At 59.3% G+C, this 13,476-nt stretch overlaps 1 protein-coding gene across 6 annotated transcripts in view; it reads left to right on the top strand.

Moving 5' to 3' along the window:
• Nucleotides 1–13,476, top strand: part of GSE1 (Gse1 coiled-coil protein) — a 107,627-nt gene that overhangs the window by 63,073 nt on the left and 31,078 nt on the right. For 4 of the 6 annotated variants that reach the window (XM_090260930.1, XM_090260934.1, XM_090260932.1 and 1 more), the window contains exon 2: nt 9,698–9,916. The exons of the other annotated variants lie outside the window; for them this stretch is intronic. In XM_090260930.1, coding sequence (XP_090117056.1) covers nt 9,698–9,916 — 219 coding nt within the window. The remainder of the gene's footprint in view (nt 1–9,697; nt 9,917–13,476) is intronic. 6 annotated transcript variants of the gene reach the window in all.

Consider the following 13,476-nt stretch of genomic DNA (forward strand, 5'->3'; position numbering starts at 1 on the left):
GGCCTGTTTCCCCACCTGCTGGCCCTTGGCTTCCTCTCTATGGAAACTTGGAGGCATTCAGTGTCCACCTCCTGGTCAGGTTGGGATCTTCTCCCTTGGGACCTCTCGTCTGCATTAGACACCTTTGACCCCCCACCCACTTCCTACATTCTGCACCTCCGAGTGGCTGAAAGTGCTCCTTTGTGAGTGAGGCTGTGCTCGGAGGCGGCCTGGTTAGCTCAGGTGCCGCAGCACACAAAGAAAGGGTGGCTGCCAGGCTGTATCCTAGGCCCACTGGGCCCCAGCTTGGGTCCCCTGCAGCCTGGTGCTACAGGAATGGGGGTTTGGGGTGAGGGGGTCCCGAGGTCAGGTCTTCGTCTTGACTCTGGCTTTGTGTCATCTCTGATCTCACTGGTGACATCTGTACGTAGGTGGGTGCTTTCACGGCAGTCAGCAAAATGAGATGTTACCCCTGCTGGGGGTGGGGAGCCTTTCCAGTGCCCTCTCATTTTTAAAAGGACATTTCCAGTGTAGCAGCAAGGAAAACTGGGTGTGACTCCCACAGCCTCAGTTTACCCATCTGTAGAGTGAGGGTAAGAGGCAGGATAAATTAGTGGTAGGGGGCTCTTTGGCCCTAGGACCATGGAGCCCAGTGTGTTGGCTTCAGGGTTAATGGAGGGGGTGGGAACCGGCCAGCTGGGGTCACTCCATGGCACTCTATTGGTTCAGCAGTGTGACTCTACCCAGGTGGCCTGCCTGGCCTCCTGGTCTGCTGCGGTCTGTTCGTGGAGTTACTGTGAAGGGTAACTGATCCTCTGGACAAAGCAGTTACTGCAGCCCCTGCGGAGTGTTCTAGAATGAGCATGGGAAAACGTTGATGTTAGGAAATGGCTCCTGGGGCCCAGGATGCTGGGCTGCAGCCTTGGCCACGTCCCTCTCAGCCTTTTCTTATCTCAGTTGTTGGTGTCCCTGTGGCTGTCGGGCCCCTTCAGCCCCCGTGGCTGCTGGTCCCTGCGTCTCCCCACCCCTCCCTGGATGGCCCCGCCGCCACCGCCTCGCTGCTCTCGCCTGCCTGCCGTCATCTGTCCCGCCCAGGCTTCTCCAGACGCAACAGCTTAGAATAATCTCTGTCAAATGTCGCTGCCATCTGTTGCCTGACTTCCGTCCTTCGCCTCCACCGGAACCTCCGGGACTCCCAGTCATCTGTGGCCTTGAACCTCAACCCCTAGACTGTCCTTGGAGGCCTCTGTCAGCGAGCTGCCCTGGCACCAACCCTTGGCCCATCGCTGTCCTTGCTACCTACTCGGTGGCTCCCACCCAGGGCTCCCCCACCAGTGACCAGCCTGGGGCTCAGCGTGGTGCGCGTGCACTGAGAGGCACACGTGTGCAGGAGCCTCTCCTGAAAGCTGTTGGCGGTGGTGGTGTTCTCCCCAAAACCCAGATTCACCTTCCCAAGTTACTAACATGGCAGTGGGCAGGCAAGGCTGGGAGAACCGTCAACATTGCCCCCATCAGCCCCCATGTGCTGCAGCCGTGGGGGCTTCCTGGGGCCTGAGTCAAAGCCACTCACAGCTGCTAGGTGACCCCAGAATGAGCTTTGCAGACAACTCGCCCTGTGTGTGGTGGTAGCTCCGTGGGGGTGGACGCCCTTCTCATTGATGAAGGTTCTGGCAGACACTGTCTGCTCAGAAGCTCCTGCCTTCAGCGTTCTGTAGTGACTTAATAAATGCTGCTGAGTGACAGGTCTGCAGCGGGGACGGTGGCAGGCTTGTTAGTCGTTTCACTCCTGGGCCAGGGTCCCCTCCCTTTCTCCTCTCTCCCTCCCCCTCCTTTCTCTCCCCTCCCCTCCCTTTCCCCTCCTCTCGCTCCCTTCTTCCCCCTCCCCCACCCACTGTGTTCTCTGGGCTCTTCTTTCTGGTCTGTCCATCCAGTTCCCAGTCAGGATCCCGGCCATGTGCTGGGGCCTTCCATTAGCCAGTGCTTTGGCTCAGCCCACCAGCTACTCAAGGCATTCGCCCTGGGGAGTAAGTCCAGTAGGGACTCAGGGCAAGGAAAAGGCCCTACGCCCCTCAGAAACCCATTACTGAGGGGTATCCTTAGTAGAGAAAGAATATGAAGGCCTCCGCAGGCCACCCCTGTGCACCCAGGAGAAGACCGTCCTTCCTCTACCAGCCTCCTCCGCCACCCCCAAGAAGAACGACTTCGTGCAAGGGAGCTGGGAACACCCGAAGGCAAATATAATAATGAATTTATTATGAAGCCGCTCAGGCTCCCGGGATCATGTGGCACCGTGCAGCCTCCCGCCCGGTCTCCATATAGAGTGACCCGGCCTCGTTAAGGTTGCAGAAGCATTCCCCCTCGGATGGGGGCGCAGGGGCCCCAAGCCGGGGGGGGGACGCCCTTTATTTGTTCACAAACATTTCTTTCTGTGGTAATGAAAAATTACCAAGAGGGGTGATTAGAGAATGTAAGTCCAGATTGTGCACGGGCCTGAAAGTGAAGCCCCGCTGGGCCCAGCCTCAAGGGGTGTAATTACTCCAGGGGGGGCCCTCGGGGAAGGGGCGGATTGGTGCTTGAACTGGGAGCCAGCAGAAAATTCATCTCAGCTATTAGCTTGTAATTACAGAGCATAGAGGGAGCAGGCCTGAGGTCTGGAGCCGGGAAGAGCAGGGATGAAAGGAAGTGGTAATTATGGGGTCCACAGGAGGCTGGGAGGGAGGGAGGGAGGGAGGCCTAGTGCTGATTAATAAGGCCCCTCCACTGTGGTGCAGAGGAGGGAGCGGGAGCCGGGACCACATGTACGGGGGGGGGCTGGGGGCCTCCCCCACTTTCTGAGCCCCACCGTCGGGAGCTGTTGGACAGCACACACCCTGATGGAGGGGGGGATTCTCTAGAACACAGAACAAGGTGGGTTCTGTGCAGAGTCCTGGGTGTTCCAGCTGGGCCTGCCCTTTGCGCTTGGATCTTTCTTTTCTTTCTTGTCCCCCCACCCTTTTTTTGTTAAGCTTTGTGCTGCTTCTGATCATATTAAAAACCCAGGCATAAGAGAGAGAGAAAGTATTGATTAAAGACCACCATTTGGTGGAAAGAGCAAAAGAGGCGAGGGCCTCACCCAGGCTCTGAGACAGGGCAGGCCATCTCTGCTTCCCCAGCCCCTCACCTTTTGGGGGATGGTGGGGCCTGGTCAGTTTGGGGGTGCTGTCAGCCAGTGCCTTTTCCTCTCTGCCTGCCCTCAGCGTCTGGCCAAAATGTGTGGGCTCTGGGCTCTGTCAGGCCAGCCCTGGAAGGGTCCTGAGGGGCAGAAAGCTGGGGCTCGGAGGGGTTCTGGCAGCTTGCGGGGCTGGGCTTTGCCTCTGGGCGTCTGGCTGTGCTGGCTCTCTTCTCCTGGGGCCATGGGGGTGGAGGGGACAGCTGAAGGGGGCAGGAGGCCCTGTCTAGAGGACAGCAGCCTGTGATGCAAATGAGAAGGCCAGGAGGCCGCAGAGCCGGCTCACTCTCCTGCTGAGTCAAATATGTCAGGGGAGCTAGTACAACGTAGAGAGGGACGCCTGTGCGCCCCCCGCTCCCCAGCCCTCATCCATCATTGGCCTTCACGCGGCGGAGCTTATTCCCAGCTGTTAGGATAATGAATTTACATGAGCTGATAATGTAGACAAGAATTCAGTCAATGGCCAGGAGCGCAGAAGTTAATAAATACCTCTCTAATGAGGGCAGGGGGAGTGGGCACCCTGGGGCCTCCTGAGGTTGCAGGGGCCGCCCCCAGTGCCCCCCTCCACCCTCCACAGTCACAGTGCCTGGCCTCAGCCAGAGAACACTTGTGTGTGGGAGGCCCAGGTCCACCCTTCTGGGCAGGGCTTGGGGGGCAAGAGCATGGAGAGGCCCTGAGTAACCCCCCTGTGACTAAGGGGTGAGGCTGGGGTCGGGGTTCTCAGAGGCCATGTCAATCTACAACAGGTCCAGGGTGACTCTCTACAGGGTCTCTGGGTTCCCCGAGATTGGCCCGTCCTTCTGTCCTAGGTGTGAGGGAGATGCCATCCCTGGCTTTGGTGTCCCCCGGACCCCCTTGCCACCCCTTCTGATGCACACATGCTGAGGAGGAATGCTAATTTTAGACTCCTCTAATGAAGCTGCTCATTTGGAATTCTATTTTAAGTGACCTGACATCAGCAGAGCAGCGTTCCTGGCTCATAGCTCTTGGAGCCCATGGCTGACACCACGGGGGGGCGCTGGCTGTGGGGATCCCGGGGGTGGGGGGGCAGCGCACATGGGCCCACAGGCTGCTGGCAGGGTCTGAGGAGCTGGTGCCAGGTTTTGTCTGAGGATGGGAGGGCAGGCTCAGTGGGAGGAGGACGGGTGTCACTGTCTGGATGCCAGCAGGAACTTGACAGTGACATTCAGGTGGTGGCTGACCCAGAAAGGAAGTGGGGGCAGAGGGTGGACCTGCCTACCAGGAACCTGGTCACCATGGTTGGGGGGAGCTGTGGGTGCAGGTGTGGGTTTGGATTCCAGTTCCAGCACCGGTACCTCCGTTTCCTTGGCTTCTGCACCTGGCCAGCGGGCAGCCCCAGCCCAGGGTCACCCCCATGCTCCTATTGGCTGTGCCAACTTCATGCAGGCGAGTCTCCATCTCTTTGAGGGCCCCACTTTGTTGGAAACCTTGTTCACTGCAGAAATACTAGAACATAGAAAGGTTAAAAAGGATAAAAAATATATTTGCTCCTTTTGCTGCCCCTTGAAAACACCCAGCACTGGCCTTAAGGGGTATGTGACATTTTGGGGTCTGGTGTGGGATTTGCTCTGTGGCCACCACCTGCCTTCCCAGCACCTCTGTGCCATCCTGCCCAGCGCTGGCAGCTGGCAATCACAGCATGTTCACCCGAGGTGCCAGCTGGCCAGCCTGTCACACGGCCACTGGGCAGTGACCTCACATCTGCTCCCTGGCCCTTGGGACTGGTCACTTGGGAGGTGCAACAATGACATTTTCCATCCGCACTGCCCTGCTCCTCGCCCCCATGAACCGGGGCCGTGGGTGTGCGCCGGGCCGGGCCAGCCCCTCGCACAGCCCCAGGTTGCGTCTGGATCTGGGCCCCGACCAGCTTTGTGCAAACGGATGTAGGTGCTGTGTGTGGGTAACCCGGTCCTGCTGCCGACCATCTGTTCGTCCTTGGGTCTAAGCCTGCCCGCCCCCGTCTGTGGAATGGGCACAAAGACACCTTTGTCTGAAGGTTGTTGGGATTTAAATAGAGGTGGTCATCTCTCTAAGGAACTGGGGGGGAAGGAGGGGATGGATGATGACATCAGAGGGGCCTGCCTTGGGGACTCTGGGTAAAGGCACAGGAGTACTTGGGTTGAACTTCTGTTTCTATTACAGTTGTTGTTCAATATTTTATATTCATTTCAGGTGTATGCTTAGTGGTTAGACAGTCAGATGGTTGAACTTCTTGGGCTCCAAGAAGGGAGGGAGATGAGGAGAGGTTGAGAAGAGGAGGGTCTCACTGTATCACTGTCTGACGCTGCATAACAAACTGTCCCAAACCTGGAGCGCATTCAGGGGTTCGGGAGCGGCGCAGCTGGTGGTCCTGGCTGCGAGTCTCCGATGACGCTGTCATCGAGCTGTGCCCTGGGTCCTCCATCTCACCCACAGGCGTGACCGGGGCCGGGGTAGCCGCTGCCAAGGTGGCACCTCACACGACCGGAGGGAGGGCCGCATTCCCCGAAACACAACTTGTCCACGGGCTGCTTGGGCGCCCTCCCCATGTGACAGTCGACCACCCTCAGCTCACGTGATCTGAGAGAAGGAGGCAGCCAAGGTGCCTGGGATGACTTTGCCTGGGAGGTGACACGTGTTCGCTTCCACCATAGTCCCTTCCTTAGCAGTCTGGCCCTCGCTTGGGGAAGAGAATTCGTCTCCTCCTCATAAAGGCGTGCGTGACAAAGACAGTGGACCTTTTTAAACCACAATACGGCAGCCACCCCACCCCCCTTGCACAGGGGATACACTTTGAGGTCCCCAGTACAGAGTACTGACCTCTGCATGCTGTGTGTTTTCGTGTACACACATACCCATTGCAGCTTCTCTTTGGCACATTGAATTGCCAGCATCACTATTCTTGCACTTGGGGGCTGTTAGTAAAATAAGGGTTACCTGACCACAAGCACTGAGCTCCCAGGACCGTTGATCTGATAACCTGATAACCGAGATGGCTACTTAGTGGCTGCCAGGCGGGGCGTGTGCACCACACGGATACACCAAACAAAGGGATGATTCTCGTCCCCGGCAGTGTGGCAAGAGATCCCATCACACTGCTCAGAACAGCGCACAATTCAAAACTTAAGAATTGTTTATTTCTGGAACTTTCCACTTCATGTTTTCAGACCATGGTGGACCGTGGGTAACTGATACCTCGAAAGCAAACTGCGTATTGGGTGAAGCTACTGTAGTGGAATGTATTTTAGCGCCGTGTGTGTGTTTACACCCTTGGGTAGGCTTCGTGGTTGGGCCTCACGCTGGGCGGGTTGTGTAATGAGCGGTAAGAACGCCGTATCTGAGCCCAGGAAATGGGGCTCAGGTCCTAGGTGCTGCGTAACTGCATATGTGTGGCTTTGAGCCACCTGTGTGTCCCTTAACCTGTGTTCGGACAGCGCCTGGCTTTAGTTCTGTCCCCTGCGCACTGCCGGCCTCCAGGGATTGTCTGAGGCCATGAGCAGTGGGCTCAGGCTGGGGTGGTAAATGGTGGCCACTGTGGCTTCTCCCAGGCTGTCTGGAGAGGTGACCTGAGGATCTGTGTGACCTCTGAGGACTACTGAGTTGTCTCCTGGGTGAGCCCTGGGGTCCCTCCTCTGAGCACCTTGTTGGGAACTGGTGCACTTGATGCCCTGCCCGGCCCGACAACGGCCGGCTTCCATCTTAAGCCACTTACTATCTCTAGGCAGCGACCCCCAAATCGACCGATTGAGTGTGGGTGCCGAGCAGGACCCTGAGGACTTGGAGACTGCCCACATCAGCTCCTGTGTGTGGGAATACGTCCTTGGTGTCCCCTCTGGACAACAGGACACGAGCTCTGGTCCCCCCCATCCTGGGGTGTCCTATGCGTCAGCCTTCACCAGCTGCCACTGCTGCTCGCTCAGGGACATGGAACTGGCACTCTGCCTGAGGTGTACATGCCCGGCGGGCCTGGCTGTCCCCAGGCCTGGGGAAGGCGCAGTGGGGAGGGCTCTCAGGCGGGGTGTTGGGGTGCCCACCCCAAGCAGTGCATAGCCTTGTAACACCACATCACCTCTACCCCTCAGAACCTCAGGTAGGGCAGGAAACAAATCAGTCCTGACTTGCTGAGCCTGACCTGTATGGTCTTAGCCAGACCCCTCACCCTTCTGGACCTAGGACCAGGGGTTTGCCCCGCTTGGCTGATGGACCGTTGGAAAGTGATCCCTGGTGTGCGCCTGCCCTGCTCTGAAGCCCCGCACATAAACATTAGCTCCCTGAATCTTTACAGGATTAACTTCGATGAGGTGGACTTACCCCTTATCTCCATCTTACAGACAAGGAGACTGAGGCTCGGAGCGGTGAAGGGACTTGCCTGAAGTCACAGCCTAGGGGCTGCAGAGCCAGATAAAGCCCCAGGCTCCTGGCAGCTGAGTCAGAGCTGAGCCTTCACCTCCAGGCCCCTGCTTTCTGCTCACCCTGCCCGGCACGCCTCCCGTCCTGCCTGTCCCTGCCGTCCATGGGGGGCGGGGAGAGAGCACTGAAGGCAGCTGGGACTGCGCTGCCGGAGCCTGTTGTCCGCGGCGCCCCTCAGTTCCCGAGTGGCTGGCTGGGTGCCGGCCTGGCTGAGAAGGAACTCTTGTCAGAAACCTGCGCTTTCTGGCAGTCAGGCTGCTGGGGGACACCAGGGTCAGCCTCGGGTCAGCGCCTGGGCCACTCAGTGGGGCTGCCGCTGTGGGCACTGCTGCCCACGTGACCCGCCGGCAGCTGGGAGGCCAGCCCGCCGGCTGTGGGTGCAGGGGCTCTTGTGGGGGTCCTTTGTTCTCGAGGTACGAGCGCTTGCCCGAAAGAATGGTGTTCCCTCGAGTTTGCGCCTGCCTCAATGTTGTCTTTCATGCATCAGCTGCTCCCTTGCCTCTGCCATGCACCCGGCGCACACCCCCAAGATTTCTCTTCCTGCTCAGCAGGAGATGAATGGCCTGGCTCTCTGGGACTGGGGGCTAGGACATGTGTTTGGGGGCAGGTGGCTTCTCGTGTCTGGTTCTAGGGGCAGTAGACAGGCAGATCGTGGGGGCATGCCCCTGTGGGGTCCCCTGTGCTCACATGGCCGTGTGGGAATGGGTGTGGAAGCAGGTTCCCATCAGACTCGTTTGGATTTGACGCAGAGTACCACAGAGGTGAGGTGGGCTCTGGGGTGGGGTCACAGCCTGGGGGTGGGCCTTGTTCCCACATTCCTGTCCTGTGTGTCCTTGGATGCTCTGTGATTGTGCGGCACCCCCGCCCCCGTGACTCTGAGAACCCTTCCCCAGGCAACTGCACAGCATTCCCAGGTCTCCGTCTGGGAGGCTGGAAGTTAATTTGCTCCTCCCTGCGTGTGACCTGTTGCCACTGTCAGCCTCGAGGCCATCAGCCTTGATTTACTCCCCTGGAACGGGCACTGCAGGGGGGGAGCAGGGACTGGGCCTGGGCACGTGGCCCCAGGAGGGCAGGAAATGTCCACGGGAAACTTATGTATGGCTCCACTCTCCTGCCCGAGACAGAGCTGGGCCTTGATTGATCAGGCCTGCAGGGCAGGGGAGATGCAGCCTCCTCACCAGCACTTGAATGGGACTGGAAAGGCTGGGGGATCTTAAGAAGGTGGCCAAGTCCTCCCCCATGGTGTGCAATGTCACCCTGGTGGGTCACAGCTCCTTGGCCCGCTTGGCCTGAGCCTGGGGACATTTCCCCACGGATGGCGGTTGGATTTACAGTTCTGAATCTTCAGCCTCTCCAGGCAGGGTCTGTGCCAGGTGAAGGGACCATGGTGGGGTCTGGCCACTGTGTTCTGCCCCCAGCTTCTCCCTCAACTGCTGGTGCAGCCCATCCCCCACAGGCTGTTTTCTGAGGCACCTTCTCTCAGCTGGAGACCGTCCGGAGTCCCTGGGTGGCTTTGGGACTCAGGAGGACGTTGTGGCGACAGAGAAGGGCTCCAGGCCAGCCCGCTTAGGTCAGATGCTGGGTCTGCAGTGTCGGAGCCTCCGTTTCCATGTCTAGAATGGAGGCGGTACGGGGCCAGCCTCTCTGGCACTGTGCAGAAACCTGTTAACTGTGAGTGGTGGTGGCCTGCACGTCTTCATTATCATTGTCAGTTCGGCCCTTTTCCTTTCTGCTGGCATTCTCGTCTTTATTGTTTGAGCGCTGGCTCCGCCCCTTGCCTCAGTCTCCCTCTGCAAGGCCCAGTAAGGGATGATTTCTGATGCTGTCAGGTCCTCCTGGGCATACCTTGTTCTTTAATTATGGCTCCAGGAGGGTGGGGATGTCCCTGGACCCTCAGGGGCTCTGGCTGGGGTCCGTGTTCGCGGCCCATTCTCTCCGCAGCACTGGCTCTGTCTGCTTCGCCTGCCTGTGCTCTGGGGCTGCCCAGGCTCCTGCTCCCTGCATGCCACCTGCTGGCCAGACCCCCGAGTCCCTGGACCCTGCTCTGGTGCTGGCCTCCTGCTCTCTGGGTGACCTCTGGTTCTTCTCTTCCTATTTCAGGCATGAGCCATGAGCCCAAGTCCCCTTCACTAGGAATGCTTTCCACCGCGACCAGGACCACCGCCACCGTCAACCCCCTCACCCCCTCACCGCTCAATGGCGCCCTGGTGCCCAGTGGCAGCCCCGCCACCAGCAGTGCGCTGTCGGCCCAGGCCGCGCCGTCCTCCAGCTTTGCCGCTGCGCTGCGCAAGCTCGCCAAACAGGCGGAGGAGCCCAGAGGTAAGAGGCGCCCGCCAGGCCATGGCCAGGGGAGGGAGAGGAGCCCCTACCCCTTCCCGCCAGACCTCTTGGCTCCTGTGAGGACAGCGGGTGGCCCAGGAAGCAGCCGGTCCCCCACGAGCAGGAGCCAGGGGCTCCATCTACTCTTGCTTTTCTTGTGCTGGTTCTGTCTGGTGGGGGCAGCACCATGAGGTACAGGCCCTCGAGGACCCCTGCCCAGCCAGCGAGCCTACCCAGCACAGGCACCTCTGCTTGGCTTCTGCTTCCGCTCTGTCCCCTGCCTCTGTCCTTTCTTGGTTCCAGCAGCCACCTCGGGGGCATCGGCAGTGGGGATGTGCACCCGGCGGCCCACAGCTAAGGAAGGTGGATGTGCTGGGCCACCAGAGCACCCTGACCTCTCTCCCTGGAGCCCCTGGGCTGTTCCTGGGGAGCCCATCCCCCAGGTCACCTGTTTCCCACAGCCGTACCCCCTTCAGGTGTGTCAGGGAATGGTGCCTGGAACCTCGAATGATCCCAAAACAGGAATTTCTGGGGCAGCTCAGCCCACCGCTGCCTAGCTCCCTGAGGCACAACTTGCTCCGTGTCATGGACAGACATTGGCGTCCCCCAGAGGTTCAGAGCCCTGGCTCCTGGTGTCTCTTGGGCAGTGATAGGCTGTGTGACATTGGGCAAAGGCTGATCCTCTCTGAGCTTCAGTCTCCTTGTTCATAGCATGAGGCTCTCCAGGCCTCTGGTTTCAGGCATTCCTCAGGGTGACCGTCCAGCTGCCCATGTGAGTCCTGGTCAAGGGCTGCTGGTTCAGGGAGGTGAAGGGCAGCTTTCAGCCCAAGCTGCCCAGAGATCTGGCCCCTGTGGACTCTGGCGCAGGGCTCTTAGACACCCTCTGGACCTGCTGCCAGGAGGCGGGGGGCAGCATCTGAGGCACAGGAAGCAAGTACCAGGGTGCCTCTGCATGGCATCGGCCTCGCCCCAAAGGTCTAAGGCCTGGCATCTGGCTTCCAGGGCCCTTAGGGGTACCCAGAAAACACATGTGCAGAAAAGGACTGTGTTGGTTTTTATGAGACCTGCAGCCTCAGCTCCACGGAACGGACATTTGCCCTAATCTGGGTGTACTGGGGGTCTTCTGATTTCAGAACTTTGCCTCTTCCCAGGCATGGTTTTTGGACAGAGGAGAAAGTGTGAGGGGAATGAGCTTAGAATCGATGGGCAGGGCGGCGCTGGCGCGGGAGGGAGGCCACTGGGGTGTGGGCTTGCGTCCACTTGCTGTGCACTACTTGGCTCACCTGGCAGTGGCTGCCAGCAGACCTTCCGCGTCGTGCACGCACCCCTCGCCCTCCGAGGGTGCCTGCCTGGGGACATGGCCGCATCTGAGCCACAGGCTGCAGGAGCCCCGCCAGTGTCAAGAGGCCCAGCTGCCTGGGGCCAGGGTGCCCCTCGCAGCTGGAGAGCAGATGCCCAGAGCCCGCAGAGAGCTCTGCTCAGGCCCCCTGAACCCCCGGACAGGCTACAGCGCGCCCCGGGAGCAGCGCCCGTAGCGGGAACCCGAGCTAGCGTCGAGGCACACGGCTCTCCTCAGAGCCAGCAAGAAGCCCCTGGGGCAGAACTTGCCCAGCAGTTCCTTGCCTTGGCTGTCTCCTCTAAGAGCGTTCCAGAAAGCAAAGAAACAGGGCTGGCGTGGCTTTTAAAGCCGCGTCTGTCAGCGTGTGGGAGGATGCTGGTCCCGCCTGGGCTGAGTCACTCCAAGTGTCGGGGCTTCACCAAGCAGCTGTGTCCACTCCCAGCCCGATGGGCTCGAGTCTTAGACTGACACCCCACATCTGCAGAGGATATGGCCGTGACAGGGCACGTGTCCCTCCTTGCCGCGGCAGGTGGTGGCGGGGTCTGCAAGTGTAGGCCCATGTGTGGCGCGGGCACGGAGCAGGGGCTGTCCCGGCTGCCCTTTGTCTGCTCTCCTGTGCCCCAGGCTGGCCCAGCGTCGGGCCGAGGGACGGGCCAGCGCGCAGCCAGTGTGCCAGAGGCTGCCGGGCCTCGCTGGCTGGGAACAAACTGTGCTGTTGGGAGGTTCAGACCCTGAGCCTGTGGCTGCGGCTGGAGTGTTTGGTGTGACACCCTGGGAAGTGTCAGGAGAGGGAGTAGAGGGCTGAGCCACGCTGGTCCGAGCTCTTACTGTGTTGAAGTGTGGTGTCTGCCACTGGCTAACTGAGGTGACCCGCCCCCTTCTGCTGAGAAAGCTGAGATTGGGGGACTGAATGTTCGTGGACCCTGGGAGTCCCTGATTCTCAGGTACTGCAGTGTGTGTGCCTGGGCCTCGCCCCCTTGTATCTGACTGTGGCGGCCACGAGCCAAGTGTGAGAGTTTGAAGCCATGGATGGCCGTGAGCTCAGTTCGCGATTCTCCATCTGGCCAGTCGTGCCTTGATTTGAGGAAATGAGATGCTTCGTTATCCTGTGGGTCACACCCCATGCCTGGTCCCCGTTTTTCTCACTGAATCAGCGTAGCTCTGACTTTGCCATCTCCGTCTGGAGAATTGGCTGGCAGCCCAAGTTGGCCCATTATACAGCTGGAGAAGCTGAGGCTTAGAGGTCAGGTTGTAAGCTAAGGTCACACAGCTGGTGAGATGTAGCCCTTGTCCCTTGCTGCTGCTGCTGCTGTTTAGGGCTTTCCAAGTGGACTTGGAGAACTGGAGTGAGGACCACAAGCCTCAGCGGGCGACCTCAGCGGGGGAGAAGCCCTCCACGCAGAGGTTCAGGGAGCACTCAGTATCCCTGGAGGGTGTGGGGGAGATACTGGTGTCAGCTTCTGGAAGCCTGGGGGAAGTTAATTTTTTAAGATATAATTTACATGCCATAAAATTCACCCTTTAAACTTCAAAGGAGTACAATTCTGTGATTTTTTTTTTTTAATTTTTTTTTTTTAGCGTATTCAGTGTTGTTTAACCATTGCCGCTAATTGGAGAACATTTTCATCATCCCTAAAAGAAACCCGGACCCTTGAGCAGTCCTTCCCCATCCTGCCCCCAGTCCCCGGCAGGACGGCTGTGCTGCACCAGAGGCTGTACCTCTGGAGTCACATGGCATGTGTGGCTGCTTTCCCGTGCTCAGCCTGGCGGTTCCAGGCCCTCCAGGGCGCAGCGTAGCCATGCAGGACGTCATTCCTTCTTGGGACTGAACAGCCTTGTGGGCAGATGGCACCAGATCCCCATTCCCGGGCCTGTGAGGAGGCAGACCCATCCAGGGCCTCCCCTCCTTAGTCACGGCAGCGGCCGGTTATTGAGCACATGCTGTGTATCGGTCCCCCCGGCTTGTTCTCAGCGTAGCCCCGGCCTTTGTTCTCTGTTAGTTTTGCTGGTGGACAGAACTGAGCTTCAGGCTTCCCACAGCATAAGCAGCAGAAGGGAAGGTCGACAACTCCAAGGACTGTGTCCCAGGACATGGCAGCCTGCTGTTTCTCCCACAGCCTCTTTCTGAAGGGCCTCGCCCCCAACCATGGGGTGAAGGGCCCTTGTAGCCTGGAGGTGTGGGCATCTCAGCATCTGGGCGCTGAGGTGGCCCAGGATCCTA

Source organism: Furipterus horrens, unplaced genomic scaffold (genome assembly GCF_987537825.1).
Source record: "Furipterus horrens unplaced genomic scaffold, mFurHor1.1.pri manual_scaffold_13, whole genome shotgun sequence".
Classification (NCBI taxonomy): domain Eukaryota; kingdom Metazoa; phylum Chordata; class Mammalia; order Chiroptera; family Furipteridae; genus Furipterus; species Furipterus horrens.